At 46.9% G+C, this 26,248-nt stretch overlaps 1 protein-coding gene across 6 annotated transcripts in view; it reads right to left on the bottom strand.

Moving 5' to 3' along the window:
• LAMB3 (laminin subunit beta 3) overlaps positions 1-24,564 on the bottom strand; it is a 55,049-nt gene extending 30,485 nt beyond the window's left edge. For 3 of the 6 annotated variants that reach the window (XM_025182444.3, XM_075910038.2, XM_075910039.2), the window contains exons 1-8: positions 24,408-24,564; positions 23,498-23,562; positions 22,555-22,709; positions 4,797-4,911; positions 3,521-3,594; positions 2,566-2,757; positions 814-877; positions 170-351 (exon numbers count right to left, since the gene is read on the bottom strand). In XM_025182444.3, the coding sequence (XP_025038229.3) occupies positions 170-351; positions 814-877; positions 2,566-2,757; positions 3,521-3,594; positions 4,797-4,911; positions 22,555-22,709; positions 23,498-23,546 (831 nt within the window). In that variant the 5' untranslated portion in view covers positions 23,547-23,562; positions 24,408-24,564. Of the gene's footprint in view, positions 1-169; positions 352-813; positions 878-2,565; positions 2,758-3,520; positions 3,595-4,796; positions 4,912-22,554; positions 22,710-23,497; positions 23,563-23,802; positions 24,057-24,078; positions 24,114-24,407 lie in introns of those variants that run through there. The other 3 variants (XM_075910037.2, XM_075910035.2, XM_075910036.2) reach the window with 3 other exon arrangements.
• Positions 24,565-26,248: the final 1,684 nt, after the last annotated feature.

The raw sequence follows: 26,248 nt of genomic DNA, 5'->3' as shown, positions 1-26,248 counted from the left end.
CTAAGTGCTGACCATGCTCTGATGCACCACTGCCTGTCCCTGGCACTAGTGTGAAGGACAGGAGGTCAGGACTGGGGCCGGAGCCTGGTGTTAAGAGCAGAACCCAGGCATGGTACTGAGAACCGACGCATCGAATCACTTGCCGCCTGGTTTTCCCTTGTGTTCTCACCTGCATCACGGCACTGGGGTCCCTGGAGGGGGCGCAGCGCTCGGCGTGTCCATGGCAGAAGCAGCTTCCCTGCACCTGCATTTCGGACACAGCGTAGAAGGCGCTGGGCTGGCGGTAGCCCTGGTGGGGCAGGTGCTGTAGTTGAGTGAAGTTCACTCTCAGGTTGGTGAATTCGCCCAGGTCTGCATGGGAGAAGAGGACAAATGAGGAGAAAGCAGCAATGAAGTCACAGAGCAGCAGGGCAGGGAAGTGCCTGGTGCAGAAAACACCAGGTGTCAGCTGGGCCCCTTCTTTGGCAGCATCGGTACAGAGGCCAGGGAGAAGAAAGACTAAACTATTCTCCTCCCCTTGGGAAATATGTCTCCACGGCAGGCCTGCAGCATGTCTGGGGGATATCGCACAGAGACATCTACTGCTCTGTGGGCTCATTGTTTAGAGCAGCGCACCCGCCACCAACATTCAAAAACAGCACCTGACCGTGCCACATCTTGCCCAGCTTTGCAAAGGCTGACTTAATGCCACCGGGTGCTTCGCTAGACCCGAAGGCCGATCACCCTCCCCTTTGCACATCTGTAGCATGCAGAAGCCTAAGCAACCCTGCAATCCCCCTGCCCCCCAAAATATAAATGAGGAAATGTGCATACTACGAATGCTTTGGCTGTGAGATGTGGTGATGCCGGCTGCCAAATCCAGGGGGTTGAATTTGACCTTAGGAGAAGAACACAGAAGCAACAATTAAGATGGTTAAAGGGGGGAGGGGAGAATATGGGTCTTTCTTTTCACCTACCAACCATCTGAACAATGAAATGTCTGATCTGGAGCTGCCTTTCCTGCAGACAAGCAGTTTCTAAGTACCATGCTGGAGAGCGGATTACCATTGCTGAGGAGTTAGCAAGAATGCCACCAAAATGCCCAGCTGCCTGCAAATCATTAAGGGTATATCTACACTTGCTCCCTATCTCAAAAGAGGGATGCAAATGTAATGGACCGAAATTGCTAATGAAGCGCAGGATTTAAATATCCTGCGCTTAATTAGCATAATTGCGTCCGGGCACCATTTTGAAATCGCATTATTGAGAAATAAAACACCCCATGTAGCAGGATTATTTCAAGAGAAAACCCTTCTCTCAAAATAACTGTTATACCTCATTGTATGGAGAGAAGGGTTTTCTCTCGAAATAACGCTGCTACACGGGGTGTTTTATTTCGCAATAACATGATTTCAAAATGGCACCCAGACGCGATTATGCTAATTAAGCGCAGGTTATTTAAATCGCGCGCTTCATTAGCAATTTTGGTACTCTACATTTGCATCCCTATCTCGAGATAGGGAGCAAGTGTAGATGTACCCAAAGTGCCTTCACTCTCTACTTCCCCAAGAACACTCTCTCCGGTCACTGGCCAGTCTCACCACTGGACAGGACATCAGTGGAAGGATCTCTGCAGCTGGGTGGTGCCAGTGCCGAATGGTACTCCATGCATGGACAAAGAATGCTACTTGGAAGGAGATGGGGCTACTGGAGAGTTGGGAAGGCGAGATGTTGGAAAGGGAGTTGGCTACAGGATGTTGCGTTTTTTCCATGTTGGCACAATAAGGAAGCTGAACAATCAGTTGGCTTGACTCCCGGACTACATGACTACATGACTAGGGCAAAAACATTCCCGTGTTTTATTGTCTGAAGAAGCCCTAGAGGGTGGAGGCGAGCTCTTCCATTTGTCAAGCACAGAGCGGTGCTTCGTTCAACAGCCCGCAGTGGCCACAGTCTCCCTCCCTAGCTTCTCCTGTCCTTTTCACATCTCCCCGCTTTCCTTTTAATCCAACAGAGAAGAACAATTCCCTCCACTGCACAGATCCCTGGGTGAAATTCCATGGCTGGTGCTACTCAGGGGCTCTGACGAGCTGATCATGTGGGCCCCTTCTGACCTGTGACTCTATGACATGCAGGGTTGGCCAACACCAATCATGGAATCTTAGAACAGGAAGGGACGTCGAGAGTTCAACAAGTCCAGTCCCCTGCCCTAATAGCACAGCCAAGCATCCCTGACAGGTGTCTGTCTAACCTGCTCTTAAATATCTCCAGGGATGGAGGTTCCAATCCATAGGCCATGAGCAACCAGAGGTTCCATAATCAGCCCACGCTGTATTCATGTTGAATATGAAATGCAGCCCAAAGAATCTCCTGGTATGCAACGCTCCCAAGGGCTCCCAAGGGCTTAATGCTGGGATCAAGACAGAGCACTGCATGCCGGGAACACAAGTCTTCACGGGGCACCCCTCCCTATCCAAGATGAGGGTGGCTGAAATCTGCTCTAGCTTATGGTCTTCTGGGTCCTGGCAGGCTACTAATCTGGCCCTCCCTGTGGGCCTGAGGCAGGGAGGATCACGTACATCATACCTTCCCCCCGTGCAGAGGGTGCCCCTGGTGGGTTTGCAGTTCCTGACAGCGGACGTCCTGCCAGCTCTGAGGGGAGCCCTGGGGGATCTGTGGGAAAGCGGCTGTGCAGTCAGAAGCCAGGTACTGATAGATCGTCCAGGTCTTGCCGAAGTCGGTGGAGCGCTCGATCAGCATCCCGGCTGGCAGAGGTGCCTGGAGGAGAGAGGGCGGGGATGGGGGAAAGAAGGCACAGATCATAGAAAGCGTACTCCTCCCCACAACAGAACTGCCTTCTCCTCTCACAGCCCTACTTCCTTCTACAAAGCCTCCCCGGCCTGGGCCAGCTCGCTCCCTCGCCACTGCCCCTAGCCAGAGCCTGCTCCAAATCAACCCATCTCCCAGTGCTTGTGGCCTCCCTGCTGGCTGGTTGGCTGGCCTGATCAGGAACCAATATGGATGCACCCATGGAAGATCATGGAAGCTGGGTGCGGAGTCACCTCTAGAAAACAGCCAGTTCTTTATGGGTGATACAAATATACTGAAAGAAAAGAAAAGAAAAGAAAAGAAAAGAAAAGAAAAGAAAAGAAAAGAAAAGAAAAGAAAAGAAAAGAAAAGAAAAGAAAAGAAAAGAAAAGAAAAGAAAAGAAAAGAAAAGAAAAGAAAAGAAAAGAAAAGAAAAGAAAAGAAAAACCAAGCAAGCAAACAAACAAACAAGCAAAGAAACATGTGTGGGGTGAGTGTTTTTACACTCACTTTCCAAATTAACTTTTTAAAACAATAATAAACTGAGCTCTAGAAGGAGCAGAATATATACTGGTGCCCTCATGCCAAGAGGGAGACATTTATTTGTCTGTCTGTCTCATCCGGAGCGTGGAGGGGGCTGTAGTTTTTACATTCTTCTCTGCTTGCAAGGGCCTATGGGCCCCTGCCATCAACATTTGCAGCCCAGTAACTCAAATGCAAGTTGCACACGTACCTGGAAGTCTAGCAGAATGTTGCTGAGCTGGAATTTTTTGTCGAGATCCAGCTGCAAGGAAACCTGATTCACATCTGAGGAGACATAAGAGGACAATTTTTGAGAGCTGCAGACCACAGGGACTTTAGAGAAACAAAACCTTGACCCATCAGAGCCAGGTCATTCATTTTCCTCTTTCCCCATAACCTGCCCAAACCAAAACCCTGTATGCTGAATTCACAACCCTCTCCTTGGTATTTCCATCATTAATAGCCACAGGGGAAATACTTCTGGTGCTTTCTAAATCACTCTTGTTCTGGTTTTATCAGTGATGGGTTCCTACTGGGGCCCAGAGTCAAACCACCACTTTGAGACTGTTCCGGTCCAGATCCAAATCCAGATCCACACTTCGTGGAAACAGATCCTCAGCTGGTGTAACTCAACAAACATCCCTGGATTTCAGTGGGATTATTTATATCAAAGGTGCGTGTGAGAACTTTCACCATTGTGGTTGGAGCTGCTGGTGGGGAATTGCCTGTTTAAATGTTTTGGGTATTTTTAATCAGTAGATGCCAATTTGTCAAAACAGAAAATTTTGGTAGAAATTTATCAGTTTGGATGAACATTTTGTTGAGATGGTTTCTCAGGGCTCATCTCCACTTACTGGCAGATTGCCACTGTGGAGATCAATCTCCCAGGGTTCGATTTAGCGGGTCTAGTAAGGACCTGCTAAATCGAACGCTGATCATACCCTCATAAATCCAGTACTCCACCAGCTTGCAAGGAGTAAGGGAAGTTGACGGGAGAGTTTCTCCCATCAATCTCCCATAGTGGGCATGCTATGGTAAACCGATCTAAGGTACGTCGACTCCAGCTACGCTATTCATGTAGCTAAAGTTGCATATCTTAGTTCAACTTTCTCCTACCTATAGTGTAGTTCAGGCCTCAAGTGCAGAATGGAATTCCAGAGAAGTGGAAATCCACAAACAGCCTAGGACAGCCAGCAGCCTAGGACAGGGAGCAGGGACTTGAAGCTGATTTCCCAACCCCATTTTCCCAGCAGCTGTATTGAGAGCTATAGATACGGTCCTAGCAGACCATGTGCCAAGCATGTATAATGGCAGTCCATAATGGAGACTTGTCGTTATGCTAATAAGTGGTCCATTATGTATAAAGCCAAGTAACACTGGCTGGCAGTCCCCAAGATGTGACTGATCACACCCACAAGGTGTCTGGGAAAAGCAGCTGCAGGTTCTGGGATGCATCCCAGCAGCTTGGAAGAGAATCCAGTACTGACCATTCTGGGACTGCCACCAGTGCATGTGTCCTTTGGAGGAAAGTACATTTTCCACCCGGTGACTGTTGTAAGCGTGAGGTATGCGGGAGTCACATCGGCAGCATTTCATCCTCCACTGGAAGGAAAAAGGAGACAAAGATCAGATCTGGACTGTGGGCAAGGGCCTGCAGATTCTGTAGCAAATGGAAACTAAATGCTGCTGCAAACTCTCTGGGCTATTCCTAGAACCTCGCTGAAGATGTGAGATAAACCCGCATTTTCTATTATATCAGAGATGAAGAGAGCTTAGTGAGTAAAGATCATCCCTTTTCTCATGTTGCTGGCCACCACCAAACTCTGAGGCTACATCTACACTACGAGTTTTTGCGGCAGAAAATATGCTAGAGGGACTCATTAGCATAAGTCGCAATCTCATCGATATACCTCCTTTTTTGAGGCATAAGGATCTTGCACAAAAAGGGGGTTTTGTGCAAAATGGCCCCACTGCTTGCTTTTGCGCAAAAACCCCTAGTGCAAAAATGGATCGGCAGAAAATATGCAAATGAGATCACAATTTATGCTAATGAGTCCCTCATTCGCATATTTTCTGCTGCAAAAACTCGTAGTGTAGACGTAGCCTAAGGGAAAACATAGGAGTTTTCCAGCATTGCAACACGAAACTTTGAGACTCGAACAAGCCACCCAAGACTGAAAACTGTACACGGTGCAGATAAATGGGCCATACTTGAGAAGGCAGCTTCCCACTCACTGACTACGCAACTTGTGAGGAGTTTAGGGGCTTTTGGGCCAAAGAGTCGAAAAGCAGCTACTCATGAGGCAGGTGATTGTTGTTGTTGGGAGCCTATCATGGGCCTGAGCAGCATGTGAATGCACTTGCCTCTGTCAGGACTGGCAGGTGTCAGCCAGCTCCAAAAGGTGTTGGAGGTAGGGATGAAAGAGGTTAACCAGTTACCCGGCTGGCTGGACCGCACCTGTGGCACAGCAGGCTGGAACAGCACCCAATGGCTAACCAGTTAAACAAATAATTTAACTGGTTAACTATTTTAGTGGGTTTTTAATGTCCTTAGTCAGAGATTTGCTCTGGCATCAAGTCCAAGTACTCAGCACATAATGAGACCATAAATCCCATGAGTTCTGGAAGGAGTAAGAAACTCGACTTTTACTGTTCTTTATTTGTATGATGACTGTGCTTGGAGAACTCCCAGTCAGGGCCCAGCGCCCCATAGTACTGGCCACGACACAGACACGCTGACTAATACACACACACAATCCCTACCCCAAAGCATTTATAACCTGTGTAGCCTAAGCGATGCTTAACCAAGCCTGCCTCGTGGCATTCCAGCTTTTCTCTGGAATTTGTACCTGGAGAGGCTGATGGGGAACACTCGCCTGTCTTTCTCCTGACCTTGGGGGCTGTTTCCCCCTATCCTGAGCCTACATGTTTTGTATAACTTTTGGTTGCAACAAATCTTTTGAATACAAAGTTTGTTGCTGAAAAAATCCTACCAACTCTACCCACCCGTTCTCAGCGTTAGTGAGTCTCTTCCACATCAGCCAGTGGGGCTGTTTATTTGGGTGAACAGAAAAGGCCTTTATCTAAAATGCGACAGCTTAGTCCAGCCTCTTCTGCTCCCGGCCGAGCAAACAGCTTAGTGGGTGAAAGGTTAGTAGGTGGAAAGTCAAGCGGAGCAAAGTTCATCCCTTAATTTGAGAGTGTAATTCAAGAAGCAAACTGAGATGAAATGCCACAGCAGTTGGGCCACTGTGGGGTATGCACAAAGGATCCATCACAGACTGGTTTCTAGAGATGGAGATAAACAGGAACTTCAGGGGGCCCCACAACTGTGCAGGGTCAGAGCAATCAGGAAATACGATAAACAAAGTTTGACAAAGCAGCAGCAGGGGAGTCCATAAAATTAAATTGGGGAAAACGGTTTAAACAAGGAATACAAGGCCCAGCAGAGGGAGGACCATGGCTGGCAGGTGGTACACCTGATCGTGAGCAGGCAAAATGAGACTCCTTCCTTTGAGAGCTCTCAGCCATGCTTGTAGCTGGCTCGTTACTTCACACTGACTCAGTAAACATTCTAGGCTTCAGAGCGACACGCAGACTAACTGACGACCCTTGAACTTAGCACAGAGTTAGATCTTCACCATGATAGGTCAGTGCTATCACAGGAGACCCTCATGATTAATGGAAACGCTATTCCTGGCTCATCGTATCGCAGGGGTCTACTGTCCTGGCCTGGGGGTGGGTTAGCGGGGACCAGGAGCCATGAGGAACACACCGGCCCCTGGTTCCCCACAGTTGACCTGAGACGCGATGAATTCTCAGTGGCCCCCAGCAGCTGTAGCGAGTTCCCTGCACCTGCCAAACTCACCAAGGGAGTCAGGAGCCATGGGCTCCCAGTATTTGTGAATTTCACCATTCGCGGTGGTGTCAGAAACACATCCACCACAAATGGCGAGGAATTAGACCAAAGAACCCAAGCAACAGGGTGTGTAACAGAACAAATTCCAGGCTAGAGTCTTAACTACTGGACCTTCCTTCTTCTCCTTCCTGACCCACAGAGAGATTCTGATGTATCCCTAAGTCTGGGGTATAAACAAAGCCCAACAACTCAAAGGAAGACCCTTACCCTCAATCTGCCATTCGTTGCCTGGGTTTGTCAGGAAACACATGAAATCTAGCAGGGTTTTCAATGGAAAACCATAGATCAGCCCCGGATCTATTCCACATTGCTTGAAAGTGACACAAACTGGAGGTCAAATTCAAACCTGACACTGCTCTGTTGAAGACAACAAAACCTCTCAATTAATGGAACTGCCGCTGCTCCCACCAGATCTGAATGGAGCTTCTGGTTTGATTTTAGTTTGTACAAAAGTCCAGAACCAGGAGAGTTGCAGGTAGATCTGCAGGTAGACCGTTAAAATAAGAGAGCTATGTGGCTATTGACAGAGTTGTTTCTGTGAATATTCATCCCTATTTCCAAATGGATTCACGTCAGCTGTGTTCGCACCCTTTGTGGTCACTTTCTGTAAATACCCTAACATGGGAGTGTCCTTGCAGGAACAGCTGTAGAAACAGCCCATTTTAAACTAAAGTGGTAAAACAACCCAGAAAATGGCATCTATTCAAAAGCAGGGACAGCTGCCCTGGAAGAAGGGAGTAAAATGGCGCAGCCAGAAACACATCCTTGCCCCCTGCACCTCCTAACCGAGAAGTGTACCAAAGACTGCCCCATGCTCTGGGTAAACTAGGACCTAGCCTGTCGCCCTCCTATCCCAAACCTTGGGGTGGGTGGGGGGGGGGGGAGGAACTACACAGTGGAACTAGCCAGAGACTCCAGATAGGTAGAGCAGCTGAAACTTTTGACAGTTTTGACAGAACTCTCTCTGCCCGATGCTGATTGGCTGTTTGCCCTCGCCCTCCATCTCACTCACGATCTTTTCCCCGTAGCACCCTCCATACTTGACCGTCTTCTCCCCTGCCCTGTATGCCTTACTAGGGATGTAAAATACCATTCAGTTGGTTAACCAGTTACATGTAGTATTTCACCAGTTAACTGCTCCAGCTGCTCCAGCCCCCACTGGTTAACCGGAACTAGCAATTATCACCGGTTAAGAGTGATGCTTACTGGTTAACTGGTTAACCTTTCGCATCGTTACTCCTTCCCTTCCTTCCCTCCAGCATCCTCTCTCCCTTCACTTTTCTTTCCATTTAGAAGATCTCCTCCCTCCCAAAATTCATGGCATTTGCCGCCATCAGACAGTGTCCTCAACTTGAGTGTTATACTCTTTCCCCCACCCGAGGTCTGTCGGCTCTATGAGGATTAAGTGCTCTTTGGAGCCAGGACCGTGCAACTCTAGTTTTGAACAGGACAGTTTTGATTGGTTCTTAGGCACTACCCTAGTAAATACGATTAATAAGAATAAAACACTTCCCATTCATAATCCTGAGAGTTATGTTCACCCACTCTAGGAACAGGAACAAATACCATTTATCCAATAATAGAGTTCATATTTCAGATTCTGATTACTCACAAATTAATCACAGAGATGCTACAGACCAGGGATAATCTGCAAAAATTAACAGAAAATATCCAATAAAGATTAAACGTGAGAAAATTGCTGATGTGATGAGAGACAGCCCGAGGGAACAGACCGGCCAGATTCATCATACAAATTATTCATTAGGAATTATGCTAATCATTAGGTCTTTGTTAAGACCATGTCATACAGACTTTGGCACAAGAAGCTCCTAGCAGCTGAAACACAATATTGGGTTTTAGCAATCAAGCTTTAAATGCAGCTCCATATAAAGCCATAGTAAAAAAACATCTAGGTCAGACTAAAACCACTGAAGCTCAGCTCATCGGGAATTTCTTTCCTAAGCCAAGCTCTGTTTCAATTTACTGGCAAAGACACACCCCCCCCCCCCGCCCTCCCGCCCACACACAACCCCCTTCCCTTGGTGCTTGAGTGACGTGGCGCTCTTGAAATCCCACCTGTTTTTGCTCAACATCACTCTGTTACTGTGTGAAAGGTCTGCCTGCCGCAATCAATTGGAGCCTGGCATTGGCCAAAAGCAGCGTCAAGGCCCTGGCTGAGCTCCCCCCTGCCCCTTGCCTCCCCACCAGACCGAACACGTCCTCACTGAGAGACCAAAATAATCATGACATGAGGCAGCAGACGAGAGTGTTGAAATCTCACCCGCCTTTTTTTTTTTTTATCTAAAATTAATGTTGGAAGCGAAACCACATTTTGCTGGCTCTGGACAAACTGGGTAACTTTTGCATTGCACAAGAAGCACATTTTGCCATGAATCTTGAGCTGAAAGCAGGAACGTATGTGTCTCAAAGTTCCCCAGGACAGAGGGAATTACTGGATATTGCAATAGGACTGTAGATTACTCAGAGAAAACCTTTTTCCATCTGCTTCTCTCACTGCACCATTACAGAGTTCACTATAGATTTGTTTAGGGTTCATTTTCCCAGGATACATGGATAGGGAACTAGACTGGAAGGAGATAAAGATTTGTTCCAAGCCCTGCCAGAAACCTGCTGTGTGATCTCGGACAAGTCACTTCACCTTCCTATTTTTCTGCAACTGGGTGCACACAAATGTAGGCACAAGTTGTGCTCACAAAAGGAGACCGAGGGAAAATTTGCCCCAACGTTAGATGAGAGATTAACGACGGGTAGATAGAATTGCATGCACTTAAGTGAGGCCTCAGAGCTTGTGTCTGGGTATCAGAGATTGTGTGTTAAGTGGCTGGTTTGCACATATTCTGAGTGAGGGTACGGGTGGCTTTGTGTGCATGTCCAAAGCACTAACATCTTCCTACAGAGGCAAAACTAAGCTGTCAGAAGCTTTGCACACCTCCACTCTGTCCTTGTTTTCCAGTGACCTTGTCAGCCAATGGCTGCTTATCCTCGCAGTGCAGGTTAAGGGTAGGGAGAGGTTATCATGCCACTTAGAGAACTGTAAGCTGACAGACCGGCCAGAAGTATTTTAAATAGCTGTAGCTGCCAATGTATTACTGGCTTAGAGCCCTAAAATAGAACCTCCTGGTGCATACACCAATATAAACTAGAATTACTCATCTCTCAGGAAAAACGGAAAACTTCCTCCCCGTCCAGCCCTCTCTGGCCGTGGTATGGAGACCCATGATTTCTCTTGACTTCAGGTCTACATTTTTGACTCAGCTTCTAGAGGCATCAATGTCAGTTTGGCTGCCAAAATCCAGCCTCCCCTCTTGGGGCCTTGCATGATGAGAGCTTTTATGAAAAGTGTTATTGCTAGTCTGAGCTGAAAAACTTCAGGTATTTTTTAAAATACACAGGCTTGTCAGGAACAATAGCAGTGGCCAGCTACATCATCTCAGGACAAGGGCTCCCAATGAAGCTGGGTCATGTATCATTCCAATGTATTTTAATTCCCCATTAACAGCCAATATATGAAAAAATTATGCCAGACCTGTGTGGGTAGTCTCATTACACCCATAAAGCACCCCATCAAACCAGAGACTCCCCAAAGCTTTTCAACAGAGAGCACTAAATAAATACTGACCAATATGTCACCCTTGCTCCAGCTCCAAAGATCTGAGGAGGTTGTTTTCGTTTGGCATCCCACCCCGGCTCCCAACTTGCACTTTGATTTTCAACCTGGAATGTGACACTCTATCCAAATCGTTACCTCTCAGGGTATTTCAAGGCAGACCCAGAGATAAGGCAAGGAGGATGGGGCCAGGTTTAGCAAAACCAAAGGTGATTCAGATCCCAGTTTGACACTATCTAGCCTCAAAGTCTAGAAAGGGACTGGGGTGGGGGTGGGGATGGGGAGGAATGTATAAAAGATTTCAGTTTTGCCCCATCTCTAAATAGGTCAAGTGACATCAAATCCCAGGATGAATCTGATGTAGGTCCTGAGACCTGTTTTATCCTAACCCCAACGTTTGGGACAATTGGATACTAGGCTATGCTTATGGCAATCTCTTGCAGAAACACCAAGGGTATGTCTACGCAGCACCATTATTTCGAAATAACTAGCGTTACTTCAAAATAACTTAGTCCGCGACTACACAGCAGGCAGTTATTTCAAAATAATGTCGAAATTCTGTCAAGCTGGAGGACTTCTTACTCTGACTCCTGTAACCCTCATTGTATGAGGAGTAAGGGAAGTCGGAGGAAGAGCACTCTATTTTGAAATGGGTCCCCTAGGGAGGGGGTGGAATCTTCATCCCTAAAGGTTTTTAAATCCTGGCTTGCAAAGCCCTGACTGGGATGATTGAGTTGGGATTGGTCCTGTTTTGGGCAGGGAGCTGGATGTGATGACTCCTGAGGTCTCTTCCAGCCCTCGGATTCTCTAATTCTATGAAATAAGTGCTGTGTAGATGCTCCCAATTTTGAAATATGCTATTTTGAAATAATCTACGCAATTGACGTGGATCAGTTTGCGCAGCTTATTTCAAGTTAAGTCCTGCAGTGGAGACTCACCCCAGGATGCCCTTTGGTTCTATCTGAAGCCATAATTCTGCCCAGGCTTGTTATAAATTGGGCTGATATCAGCTGAGGTATGAGCAAGCTTTTTAGCTAAGCCGGCATATGCTAGGGTCTGTAATTACACCCAAAACCAGGCAACACTCATTCTCACTACTTACAGAATTTCCCTAATAGCCTGAAAAAAGAGAAAACAGTTTTGTTATTGCCTACGCAGCTACTGAGTTGATCTGATATTTCTTCTGAGGCTAATACAGGCCAAAATCATTGTGGTCTGATAACCTGAGTGAAATCCATTAGGTGATTTATGATTGATTCTTTGTTGGCAAGGCGGGACAGATAATACTTTTACTAGAACATTTACCTGGCATTGCTTGGGTCCTTAACTCAAATATTTTTTGTATTTCTTCATTTAAATCATTGCTTTGGGGTGGGTCGGGGGATGAGGGGTTCAGGATGGAGGCTGCCCTGGAGGGAGAGGATGACCCCAGCCCTCTCTCACCACAGCAGCTGAGGCCAGGTGAGAAGTACTCGCAGCAGCGAGCACAGCGGAGGGGACAGACAGACAGAGAGACACACAAACAGACAAAATCTCTCAAATATATAGTAGATAGCTGTCCCCCAGCTTTGCCCCTACTGGCCCAGTGGGGTTATAGCTGTCCCAGTTCCCATCCCTGGCCCTTTGCTGCCCCCTTGTGGTCATTCTGCAATATAGCTGTCTCTGCTACCAGACTCCTCCCTTTCCATTTTATGAGAAACACATCCCATTGTCCTGGCACAAATCAAATCCTGGCCTTGCTTTAAGTTAGGGTAAGAGGAAGCTTGGGCTATTGCTTCTTGTGCGCCATGTCATCTGTAGGTAAGCTCACTGCATTGCTAGGAGAACAATTCGGTATAAGGAACCACTTGGATCAAAGACTCAGCTTTGCTTGTTTCCCGTGGAACCAGCTTTTCCTCAGTGATGTCTAAGGTATTACACTGAGCCTTTCCCCAAATAAATATTCCAATAAGACCTTGGCTCCCAAAGCTGTGACAAGAACAGTCCTCTGCTCTGAGCCTAATTCATTTGGAGTCTGATTCATTATCATATTGAGAGCTTGGCAGTTTAACCAGAAGTCACTCGAAGACAAGAGCGCAATCATTTCAGGTTAATGGCTCTCGCTTCCTCTGGGGAGCTTAATCATCTCTATATTTTAGCATGACTCCCTTCCTGCTGTCTCACAGTTAACACACAGCTCCACAGTGGAGGCTTATCATAAGCATTTCTAATCAAGAAACACGTCTAATAGCAAACATCTTAAACAAACACCTACAAAGTATTTGAGGATGACTGCATGAAGCCTGATCACAGCAAGAACAGACATGTGGTGCATGCATTTCTAACTACTTAAGACCAGACCTGTTACTCTTCTTCATGGGGAATAATACTTTGCCCCAGGACTGATTTCAGTGGCGGATAGAAAATCAAGGAAGGACACACATAAGGTTTCCTTTCAAAAACTAACTGAGGACATCATTTACATTTAAAAGAGAAGCTTTTTAAAACATGCAGAAGATAATATTTTTGTTAATGAAACCCTAATAACCTGTGAAACTCTCTGACACTAGATGCTAACAAGGCAAACATTTCTATAAACCTGTAACTAATCATAAGAATGAGATTAGCTCCTACAGTTACACTAATCATGATAAACATAAGATGCTCACATCTTTGTTTATAAAGAGTATCTGGATATAATTGAAAAATACATCCAAAACACTGAAGTGGCAGGACATATTCACCCCATATCTCATAAGCCTAATACATCTGGGGGTCTAATTAAGCAACATTCCGTTCATTAGCTTTTCTGAAAAGCAAACATGTGAGCACCCATTTTGATCATTTAGAGTCAGTTCAGTCATCAAGTCCCCTCAGCAAAGTATGATTTAAGATCTGCTAGCACACCAATCTAAAGGAACCATATAGTTTTGTTTAACCACACATGCAAAAGTATGTTGAGCAGCCATCAAATGGTAACAGCAAGTGGCCCAGCATTGGGATCAATGACATATTCCCTTTTACTGATATCTTCTATTAGGCAGTAGCCAAAATGTTTAAGCGCCTGGAGCAAGATGGGTGCTAGGAATGAACCAAAGACTGATGGAGAGAGCTCTGCGCAGATACAAAATTTGCATCCGCATCCATATCTGCAAAAATGAGCTGCAGATATCCCCATCTGCAGATGTGGGTATGCATGGATATAAGTGCTCTCTTATCCGCGGATATCCGCGGATTTGCAGGGCTCTACTGATGGATGAGGTGCAGCAGCACCTTAGCAGATTGTCCGTGTATAGCTCTCATTTGTCATTCAAAGATTCTCCCCTGTATTACGGCCCCCTAGCCCTGCGTTTTGGGGATTAGGTGTATCTCTCATCAGAGATATCACTTCACACTTCCTCCCGGGCCATGCCTACATTACACAGTCCTGTTATCACTCCATATCTCACCACGATAAAGATGTCTTCTCACTCTTCCCGGCTGTTATGCATTGACTGCTTAGCAAGATAATGAAGGGACTATCCTTGACCTTATGCAAACAAGGTTTGAGTATTCAAGGTCTTTCATACAATAAACCTCTTGAGAAAGTTCGGGTGGCAGGGTCACCCGTAATCTTCGCAGATTAGCAGCCTCACCAAGGAAAGCTGAGACCCCAGCAGCACCTCCCAAATGTGGATTTGTTTCTATCCAGCATTGTGTGCATTTCAGGAGATTTTTGCAATGAAGTGCAAGGAACTTGGGGTGCTGCAATAAACAACTACCACAGAGCGAGCAGCAAACTCACATTTATTTCTAAGATGAGGCTACTCTTTTATGCCTTCTGTGCTCTGCAGTCATGCAGGAAAGTCACAAAGATTCTCAGTGGAGCACGGCTAGCCCGATGCCCCATCAACTGCGCCTCTGCATTGTAGCCTGTATAATTTCCTTATGGTTTTGATTATATGCTTATTATAATAAGTTTCTGTGGATTATATTGGCAGTTTGGCTGTATCGCCATTCGCAAGAGGCTGACAGGCCACATTGTGTATACTGAGCTAAGGCAAAGCCAGCATGCACACACTTGGGACCTTTCACCCAGATCGCAAAGTCAATGGTATATATATTCTAGACCTTTCACCTAGATAAAGCGACCGTCAGCGGTATAGGAAGCTTCCAAGAATACCCTCAAACTTAGCAGAAAAACCCGAAATAACTGGTTAAGACCAGACTGAATAACCGGGTAGGACAGAAATAACAACTGGGACAGACATCCACAAAAAGCCCACAGTAACGAACTGACGAGTATGATAACAAGTTGAGATCAATGATATACTGACCTATTAGAAAAAGACACTTCATCATTAGTAAGGTGAGGAAATAGAAATAAGGAGAAAAGGGAACATCCCCTACTGAATATGCATCAAACATAAGAACATCAGCATAACCCATGATGAAAATGCCATCCTAGCCTAGGGGCGGTAGAAGAAGACAACATAGGCCTCGGGTGGTGCCGGAGTGAGTCCACTGGTGATGATGGGGAAGATGAAGGTGATGAGCAGGAGGATGGCTAACACCTCGGTGAAATGGTGTGAGTATAGGGGATGGAAATCGAGACGGACATCCCCCATCTCCCTTATGGAATTGGGCTGTTTGTGCAAAGTGTATTAATAAACTCTACTTGTAAATACACAAGAGTTCCAATAGGGTGAGTGTTGCACCTGTGCACATCAGTGGTCCCCGTCACGGAATAATTAAATACTGGGCCTGATCCTGGGATAAAGGATCTGACAGCCCTAATGGTGGTCACTGGACATTCATGCGTACTTTTAGATCAGGCAACAGCGTTCATATCAAAGCAAGCTGCAGGGCACCGGCGCCCACCCCAGTGCACTCAAGAACAGCAGATCTTGTGATTAAGGGGGAGAGTTTCAAAGACCAAAAAAACCCAGCTAGACACTGACCTCCCATTGAAAATCACTGGGAATTGGGTACCTGCCTGCTACGCGTGTTATGCCTCAGAGAGGTGTGAGTTCAACATCTACCCCTGCCATACACTGACGGTGTGACCACAGACCCGAGACATGTCACAATCTCTCTGTGACCCTCACCACATCCTTTCTTGGCCACTTTGCCCATCTTAGCCAGCAAGCTAATGTCTCTCACGGTGGGGCCCTGATCTTGACAGAGGCCTCTGGCTGCCACCAAATACAAATAGCAAATAGAAAGAAAGAGTAATTTGGGGAGGGGGCTTGAGATTTTGGATTTAATACAGCAGGTCGTTCTTGTGACTGGAAAGGGAGCCAAGTGAAGACGCAGCAGACATAGGGTAAATAGATCAGCAGGCCATGCTGTTGAGCCAAGCTTCACAGGAATACGTGATTCTGGGAAGGAGCCCAAAGCCCTGTAACAGGGGGTGTAGGCTCAGGAGTGAACTGAGCCCCCATCAGTCAAATCCCCTGAACTGGGCATTGACGGAAGGACAGGCAGTTGCCGGAAGGCCAATTAACTGACTGCAGATACAGTTTGGGGGCTAACTGGTTGGGACCATCCCCAGCAGCTGGGACTATATCAGCTAGTTTTGTGCCCCTTCCCAAAGCACGTAGGGACTGTGGATGTACCTAAAGAACCCAGCAGGCCCAGACTCTGGTAGTGAGGGGACAATAAAATACAGCGGTGGGGAAAGAGACCTGGTTTTGTCTTGATAAACTGCTAAGGCTGGAAAGGCCTCTCAGGGGATCACTCTCTGATAAGCCTGTTGAGGTCAATGAGACTACTCACATGCTTAGCCAAATGGCAGAAGGAGGGCCCTCCTCAATCCAGGTGAAAGCCGAGCCCTGTTGAAATCCATGGCAAAACTCCCATGGATTTGCACAGGGACACAGTTTTCCACCTGGGGGTTGAATCAGAACTGGCTCTGTGCAGGCAGGCCAAGGAGGGAATCATAGAATCATAGAATACTAGGACTGGAAGGGACCTCGAGAGGTCATCGAGTCCAGTCCCCCGCCCTCATGGCAGGACCCAGCACTGTCTAGACCATGCCTGCTAGACATTTATCTAACCTGCTCTTAAATATCTCCAGAGATGGTAATTCCACAACCTCCCTGGGCAATTTATTCCAGGGTTTGACCACCCTGACAGTTAGGAACTTTTTCCTAATGTCCAACCTAAACCTCCCTTGCTGCAGTTTAAGCCCATTTCTTCTTGTTCTATCCTCAGAGGCCAGGAAGAACAAGTTTTCTCCCTCCTCCTTGTGACAGCCTTTTAGATACCTGAACACTGCTTTCATGTCCCCCCTCAATCTTCTCTTTTCCAAACTAAACAAGCCCAATTCTTTCAGCCTTCCTTCATAGGTCATGTTCTCTAGACCTTTAATCATTCTTGTTGCTCTTCTCTGGACCTTCTCCAATTTCTCCAGATCTTTCTTGAGATGTGGCACTCAAAACTGGACACAATATTCCAACTGAGGCCTAACCAGCGCCGAGTAGAACGGAAGAATGACTTCACGTGTCTTGCTCACAACACACCTGTTAATCACCATGGAGAATGCCCTCCCCTCATCACTCACTAAGATGGCATCCCTGGTGAGGAGGGAGGCATGTTAAGTGGGGGGTGGGTGAGGATGTTAGAGAGAAACCCTGTAATCTCCACTGGGATTTTACTTTGTGTCAGCAAACATACAGTAAGAACACACCTTTTTTTCCTAGTTCAGACAAGACAGCTTGTAGTTGGGACATGTTACTCGCTCAAGGCAAACTCGTGGCTCCCCCTTAACCTTTGCCATCATGTTGCTGACACAAGTTAAAATATGAACTGTCCGGTCTTCACCAGGAATTTACCTCATGTTAATGATCTCACAGGAGCCAAGACTTACCCTGTCCCATGTGAAATACTATGCTGAGTATTTAGATAAATTAACAATATGTGGGCCAGTCCAAATCCCAAGGAAATCAATACGATTCTTTCCATTAATATCAATGGCTGCTGCAACATGCTCAAGTCTCCTTTTCCTAGCACCAACCTTCCCTTGGCAATGATTTGTTTTAATTCATTGTCTCCCACTTTTCCATCCTCCTCTCCCAAGTTCTAAGTGTTTTTCCGAGGAGCTTTTAGGTTTGTCAGAGTCTCCTCCTCTCTCCCTTCTCTAAGAGCTATCGACCCTTATTTGCTATAAATGGCATCACTGGACTTCGCTCTGTGCCTGAATTTCAGGTCCTGACCTGGCAGCCAGTGGGTATGAAGGATAAAGGTTAGAGGGAATCACAGTCAGAACACTGGAGGCAGACAGCAGAGCGGGGGGCTGGGATGAGGCCAGCATCAAGACACCAACCAGGATTGCAAAAGAGCACACATTGGGACAATCCAAACTGGCACCAAAATCAGACAGCACACAGTGGCCAGAAGGCAGGCCAAGGGGAGGGAGCCACAGGGGAGACAGAAGGAGAGCAAGCCCTTATTGCACGACCTCTGCTGAGGCTGCAAAACAGACTCTAAAATTGCAGCTCTTTGGCACAGAAGAAGTCACATAGCACTGCTGTCTAATAAGCGTGCACGGGAATAAAAATGGGAATGAATAGAACAAGCTTTGGTATGGGGGAGGGAGAAATTCACTGCATTGTTTCATCTTATTTTAAGGCAGTAGGGGTATTTCAATAGGGAAACGATTAGGGAATGCGGAGTGGTCCTACGAGCAAAAGCTGAATAAGTCATGACACTCATTGGTCACTGAAGTTGGGAAAGAAGGTGACAGTGAGTGTCCACACTGGCACGTTTTGCCCCCCAAAACTGCCTTTTATTAAAAAAAACAGTGAGGCTACATCTATACTACGAGTTTTCTCAGCAAAAAGATCGGTATACCTACTTTTTTGGGGCATAAGGATCTTGAGGAAAAAGGGGGTTTGCGCAAAAAGAAAACATCCACGCTGCTTTTTTTTGTGCAAAAACCCCTAGGAAAAAACAGAGTCCTTCATTAGCATATTTTGGCTGAGAAAACTTGTAGTGCTTTCCCACGACTCTGCTCTGTGGGATACTCACTTTGCTTTGCTCCAACAGGCAGAGCCAGCAGTGTGGCCATGAAATGCCAACAATGGGAGGCAGAAAAACCAGTTTGACCAGTTTTCACTTTTCCAAGTCCACAGCGCTTTTGTCACCAAACCTTCCCAGTGTAGACATAGCCTGAGCCTATCCTTTCTGTAAGGGGATGCCAGGGGAAATAAAGAATCACACACAAAAAACAGGGGAGATTTCTCCTCTAAATTGTGCTGCCATCTCAGTTACCTCAAACCAAGGGCTTGCTTCTGCATGATACTAGGTGTGACCTGGCCATCGTTACATTTCTAAGGGATCTGAGGCACTCAGGGCTTCAGGCAATAGGGCCCTAAGGCTGGTTCCGTTTGAGCTGCATTTTTGGAAGCAAAGAATTAGTGTCTGGATTGTTATCGTGCAGTGGGCTTGGTTCTGCTCTCTCTGAAATCAGGTGGGATGAGAGAACATCAGGATTGAAATAAGAGATTTTTCAGGCCACCAGGGTCCTCTGGTCTGAGCTGTCCGATGCAATCCAAAGATTCTCACCCAATAATTTCCACATCAAGCCCACAACTTCTGTTTGGATTACAGCATACCTTTCAGAAAGACTTAAAAACAGATGGCAAAGGAAAATGTATCACCTCCCAAGGTAAGTCAATGTTGTTATACTGGTTTAAGCTTCAGCCTGTTATATCTACCATATGCAGACCACCAACTTTTGGAACACCTTTGTTCCCTACAACAAAGGACAGGGATGGGGAACCTAAGCCCCAGGAACCAGAGGTGGCCTGTGGCTTGCCTGGATCCAGCCCCTGAGGCTCAGGGCTCCCCCTGTAGCACTGGGGACCCCACGCTGGAGCTCCAGCCCCACCCCGCTGCCCCACCGTGGGGATGGAGCACACAAAATCTACTAGCATGAGCCCCCTTAGGTTCCCGCGTGGGAAGGGAATGTGGGAGTGTCTTTCTCCTCCTCAGTCGGGCACCACATCAGAGAGGGGTTCTTTTTCCTTTTTTTGCTTCTCCCTTGTGTGCAGCCCCGACTGATTTTTCTGTGGGTCAGTGGCCCCCGATCCAAAAAAAGGTTCCTCACCCCTGAGCTAGGAGAACATATTATTTATTTAAGGGGAGGTTTCAACGGCACCAGAGGAGTTAGGTACCACTGAAAGTAAATTAGAGTTGGACACTTAACTCTCATTTGTGAACATCTCCCCCCTTTCCCCACCGCCCTCCTTTATTAAAACCAGGGGATAAAGTTTCCAAGCTTTGCAAACCCTCGAATCCCCAAAGGCATCACCCATCCCTGCTTACTTTAAATCAAGGGTCTGCACCGTGAGCACATGCGGTTTCTTCCACAGTAAGTTAATCGTCAGAGGTACAGTCCAGACAGAAATGCTCACAGCTAATTGCTGCCCCATTCCTCCCCAAATAAAATGTCCCCTTAAGTGCATTTTGATGGGATTTTGTGCCCAGCTGTCTGGCCTCAGAGCTTCCACCCAGGGCGAGTCTTGGACACCCATCAACGTCTGTCATGGAAGTTGAGTTTGGTTAGATGAGCATCCACCAGATGCTCCTCTGAACTTTCTGGGCCTGCAAGATCTCACAGAAGATTTTAGATACTTCCTGTTCCCTCTGGGCTCCCAAATGTCATGAGAAGAGCACGGGGGTAGGAAGTTGTGTAGGGCTTCACCCAAATATTGTGGAATGGGCCTGCAGTCAGCAATGACACAGCTGAGAACGTGACATTTATGACCCATACTGGTACAATTCAGCCACTGTGTGTCATTGGGAAATGGGGAGAAAAATCAACCTTGCTAGGAAACCAAGAAAGAAAATGCATATTTATATCATCCAGAGGTCAAGACAACAGACAATAGGGCTTATGTCTGTTTCATTCACACCCCCAAAACAATTCTGTGTAAAGGCACCCAGACATACGGACAGACATGCACACATCAGCCCAGCAAACAGATCTGGCTAAAGCTTTAGATACTGCACCAGAGTCAAGAGTTCAGGTCTGAGATTAGGCTAGGTTCTATTACATCCACACTATTGCAAGTAGTTTGGTAAAAGGTCCTATTTCCAATTTCAAACACCTACAGAAGCATGGAGATCTTTGCACTCATGAACATGGCTGCCAACAAGTAACCCCCATGAATTTCCTCTCATTTGCCAGGAACCAATGCCAGAATGAGTCTGATTCACTGGAGCTCGAAAAACTACTCTGCGAAATACTGGCCAATAAAGGCCCATCACTACCTCCCAAACATCCCTCCTTTATGAGCCACACTGTCTTTCACAGACCGCAACTTCCACTCCGGCGCTAAACCCTCTCTTATCTGCACTTCCATTAGTGGCAGTTATTGAGATTAGCAACCACAAGGATTTAGGAAATGGTCCAGCTAAGGAAATTAGCTCCACAAAGAAACCTCTTGCACAAAAAAACCAGCCACTCACTTGGTTTAGGAGGTTGTTAAAGAAAGACAAAATTAGCATAGCTTAGTGAAGGGCTTTGATCCATCACAGCTGAATTTCAGTTGAGCCCCAGGAGAGGAAAAAATCTTTGAGGAAAGCTAAGCTAGAGAGTTAACAATATTTGAATTAAGTCTGAGCTGATTCAGTTCTATGTAAAAGCCAAGGAAACTCGATCATTGGAAACTCAATGGTTTGCCATAGTTTCCACCTGAAAATGTTGCTTCTAACAAATCCAGATGATCAAATGTATCCTGCATGAATCAATCCTGTTATACCAGTCATCATCTACACACACGAGTTGTCTCCACGGTGGGAGGTCGCCGGGAAAATGCTCCCATAGACTTCCCTTACTCCTCACGACAGTGAGGACCACTAGTGCAGATGGGGCACCATCAGCATTTGATTTAGTGGGTCTTTACAAGACCCTACTAAATCTAACCCCAAAAGATTGATCAACAGCGTGTTGATCCTCTGGTAAGTGGAGACATGGTATACACTGGTGTAATTAATTCCCCCAAAGGAAGGGCAATAAGATATAATGTCTAAGACACTCTTTCACTGGGATAATTGCATCTACCCTATGGGTACACAGAACACATCAGTACAAACATCACACTCCAAACTGAAACTGTTATACCAGTACAAAAGCTGTGTGTAGACCAGTCATAAATGGCTGAAAGGACTTACTCCTCTCTGGCTTATAGCGAGGAAACCTCACTTTCTGTACTGTCTGCCAGAGTTAGCAGCACTAGGTTATGTTTTGGTTTGGGTTTATTATCCCAGCCTTTGGCTGGATGGTTGGGGACCATTTAACTGACCTGTCTGTGTCATTTTTAACATGCCCATGATATAAAATACTGTCTAGCTCAGGATGCCTCCTCGCGCCAGCTGCAGAGCACGTCACCCTTTATGAAAAGCCCCCTTTCCCAGCACCTAGCAGCTGCTTGGAGCTTTCCAATGGCAAATCCTTACAGGCAGGATTAGAACAGTGGCTATAGTTTTGGAAGACCTGTGCCAAACTCTTAGCTTTGCCACCGACTCCCTGCATGACCTGGGTCAAGTCACAGTCTCTCCGTGCTGCAAAACAGAGATAATAGCACTGCCCTGCCTGGGAGGATAAAAATATTAAAGTTTCTAATATGCTCCAGCATATCTAGACAGAATACAGCAGTGCTCTGGGGGGGGGGGGGGCAGGATTAGTTTTAGCTTCCCTAAGAGATGTCTGTGAATGCAGAGTTGAACATACTTCACCATGGGATGTGCAGTACGTCTCGGGCTTCACGAGGCCACACGTGGAGGAGGCTTTCAAGTGATGGATTCTTCCTACTAACAGGTCCCCGGCAGGGGGGTAGCAGGCGCCGTGAGAACAGGAGCCCTGTGCTTCCTGGAGCAGTGGTAATGCTAAAACAATAGAAGAACAAGCTTTGAAGAATGTTATAGGCAAAGCCACACAATCGCCATTGCTGGTGGAAGTAACTGGCCTAATTAACGGGCTTCCTCTGAAGTAAGGGAGAGGAACGAATGGGTGGATTGCTTGACCCCCCGCTGAGGATGAAAACACTCAGCCCAAATGGGAAAAAAGCAAACTCCTTTTCTTCCTGAGTTGCACATAAGGCAAGTGAGTTTTAAATAACCGGCCCTTCCAGCTCTTCTCTGCCGAAACGCCTCCCAAAAATGTGCCATCGGTTAGGCTGCGGGTGTGTTGAGATCACTGCTTACCACGTTGACCAGTACAGTTTCACTGATTCCTTGTGCTCTGTTTGGGACAGGACTTGCTTTTTGTTTGGTTTCCACAGCATCTCCTACCATGAGGCTCTTGGTCCATGACTCTGAGATGCTATGGCAATGCACGTAATAACAGCAAATACTTTTATAACTGCACAGCATCTCTTAGGTTTAAGAGGCAAACACACTAAATGCCTAGCCACTCGTTAAAGGCTAAATCAATTATGTCTCATAGGAAACCCCAATGGACTACCCTGTGTAGTAATGATCTCTGCAGGAAACATAGGTAGCATTTACAACCAACTTGGCTGAACAAGAGTTTTACAGGAGCTAAGGGCAACGTGACTTGTCCCCCACCCATATATCGTGGCTACACTCCCTAAAGTGGCAAAACCAAAATGGAACAATTGCAAATATTAAAGGAGAGGCCTCCTCAGCGTGGCAGATTTGATGGTCAAGCTTACCCAGGAGAATGAAGCATGTCCACACAACAGGCCGGTGGGGAGACTCCATGCCTCCGAAGACTCACCTGAGACAGAATTTGCAGCATGAATGAAACAGTACAGGGAATCACTATCTAAAGCACAATTCCCCCTCCTTTCATCTTCTTCCCTTCCCGTTTTACAACCAGGGAGCTTCTTGACTTCAGCAGAGTGTGAAAGGACCCATCCCTTCTGGTTGCCCAGAGTGTATATTTACATCACAGAATGTGGAAAACAAATGGGCAAGCCCCAACTTCTGTTTTAAACCTTTTAGTATAAATACCAACTCTCGAAAGACAGGCAAGATGCTCTTCAGTGAAGTAATCCGCTCTATCTTAGTGTCTTTATTTTAATCTCGAAGATGACCAATAGGTATACCAGGACTATTCACTCTGCTAGGATTTTGTTTCCGTGTCTAACAAGCAGCCTACTTTTTCAGAGATGCTAAGAACCCACAGATCTCATGGATTTTCATGAGAGTTGTCTGAAAATCAGGACCTCTGAGAATCAGGTCCCAAATACGCAGCAAATCGACCCATTGGAACAAATTAATATACTCTAACCCGGCCATTTCTTCACCTGCCTACACTGCAGCTCTGTTTGCCGTCCCGCCCTTTGCCCCTTCTTTGTCGGGCTTTATTCCAGCTCAGATCTCGCCCTTCCTGCTGGAGGTTCAAAGTCTTTGATGGGTTTTGCAAAGTTTAAAAAGCGCAGCGAGTTGGTGCACTGTGCAAACACTTTCCTTTTGTGTAACTTAATCACAGGCATGCTCTCGGCGCCTGCTTTCAGCCTGCCTGCCCGCAGATCTCGACACTTCCATTTTCCCTGTGTAACACACCTGGCTGGCAGAGCTCACTGCCTTTCCTTGTCTCCTAGGCAGTATTGTACATACCTGGTGTAGCGTGAGATGTTTCTTTCCTTTCCCCCTGTTCTTGAGCAGCCGCTATGAATTCTCACCCCGGAGTTCTGAGGGGCTACCTCCTTTCACTCTCCGCTTTTAAATACAGCCTCACCTGAGGAAGGAAGTTCCTGTGGGTGCAGCAACAATAAAGGGAGTGATTCAGGAATCCTCAGACATACACACCCATTTGCCCTGTAACTCATTAGACACTCCCTAGACAGTGTGCACAGCCTCAGACTCTGCACTGTGAAAACCCCCCACAATTAACCAGCAAAGGGACTCAGTTCTACGCATACACACTCCAGCTTTCAGAACACTGGAGGAGTGTGAGCTTCGCCACTTTCCAGCTGTGCAGAGAATTCTATTCCAGAATGCTTCCCAGCAGCGCAGATGTGTACCTGGAGGGCATGTATCCTGACAGGACTTTGGGGATTGGTGTCGTTATTGGCCCCATTTTACAGATGAGGAGTTGAGACACAGAGAAATTAGGGGCCACATTTTCAAAGGAGTTCAGTTCCCATTTGGCCAAAAGAGGCCAGCATTTAACACGTCAGATTTAGAACACAGAGCTTCAGACTCCCAAAGCCCATTCTAGTCCCTCAACGGCACCCTTCCCTGCTTTGGATCCAAGTCTGGTCTCATTTACACTAGATTTCGATGAGCGGCACCACTCTTGGGCTACGTCTACACTGGCACCCTTTTCCGGAAATGCTTAAAACGGAACAGTTTTCCGTTATAAGTATTTCCAGAAAAAGAGCGTCTACATTGGCAGGATGCTTTTCCGGAAAAGCACTTTTCCAGAAAAGTGTCTATGGCCAATGTAGACACGCTTTTCCGGAAAAAAGCCCCAATCGTCATTTTCGCGATCGGGGCTTTTTTGTGGAAAAGACTACTGCGCTGTCTACACTGGCCCTTTTCCAGAACAGTTTTTCCAGAAAAGGACTTTTGCCCGAACGGGAGCAGCATAGTTTTTCCGGAAAAACACTGACAATTTTACAGTAGATCGTCATTGCTTTTCCAGAAAAGCAAGCGGCCAGTGTATACAGCTCGCAGCTTATTCCGGAAAAGCGTCTGCTTTTCCAGAATAAGTGGCCCAGTGTAGACACAGCCCTGGTGTACACGGACACCAGTGTCACAGCCTTTGCTTGTCAAGTTGCAGATGAAGAGTGTGGGATAGCACGGAGGGCCTTGTTTAGTTCTGAGCTGCTTTGCCGAACCTGCCTAGCGTTGTGTGAACACTACTTCATGCAGAGTTGGATGGAGACCCACCAGCTTGCTGCACACAAGAGACCACCCAGTCGTTTGGAGAGCAGTAGCTTTCAAGCATTGCCTCTGAGTGCCACATTTGAACAGATGCAGAGAGGCAGAAAGCTGTCTGTTCCACTGCCAGTTCTCTAGAGCAGGGGTGGGGAACTTTAGGCCTGGAGGCCAAAGGCAGCCCCCAACATGCCTGGATCCAACCCCACAAGGCTCAGGGCTTCTCCCCAGCATTGGGGAGCCCGCACTGGCACTCCTGTCTCACCCCCACCCCCGCTGCTGCACCACAGGGCCAGAGCTCACAAATCTACTAGCCTGGGCCCTCCAGGGCCCTGAGGGGAATATGGGGAGCTTCTTTCTGCTTCTTGGTCAGGGGCCATGTCAATGAAGGTTTGTTTGTTTGTTTGTTTGTTTGTTTTGGGAGGGGGCTTTTAGGGAGAAAGGGGTCGCTTCTCACAAAGAAAATCAGGTCGCTTCCCTGACTGATTTTTTTGTAGGCCAACAACCCCTGGCCCAAAGAGGTTCCCCGCCCTTGCTCTTAAGCCATGCATTTCTCTGCCCTGAGATCCAAGCCC

This window comes from Pelodiscus sinensis, chromosome 27 (assembly GCF_052426305.1).
Source record: "Pelodiscus sinensis isolate ZL-2025 chromosome 27, ASM5242630v1, whole genome shotgun sequence".
In the NCBI taxonomy this organism is placed as follows: Eukaryota; Metazoa; Chordata; order Testudines; family Trionychidae; genus Pelodiscus; species Pelodiscus sinensis.
The sequence above is the reverse complement of the archived record's forward strand: the minus strand, read 5'-3'. Positions and strand labels throughout refer to the sequence as shown.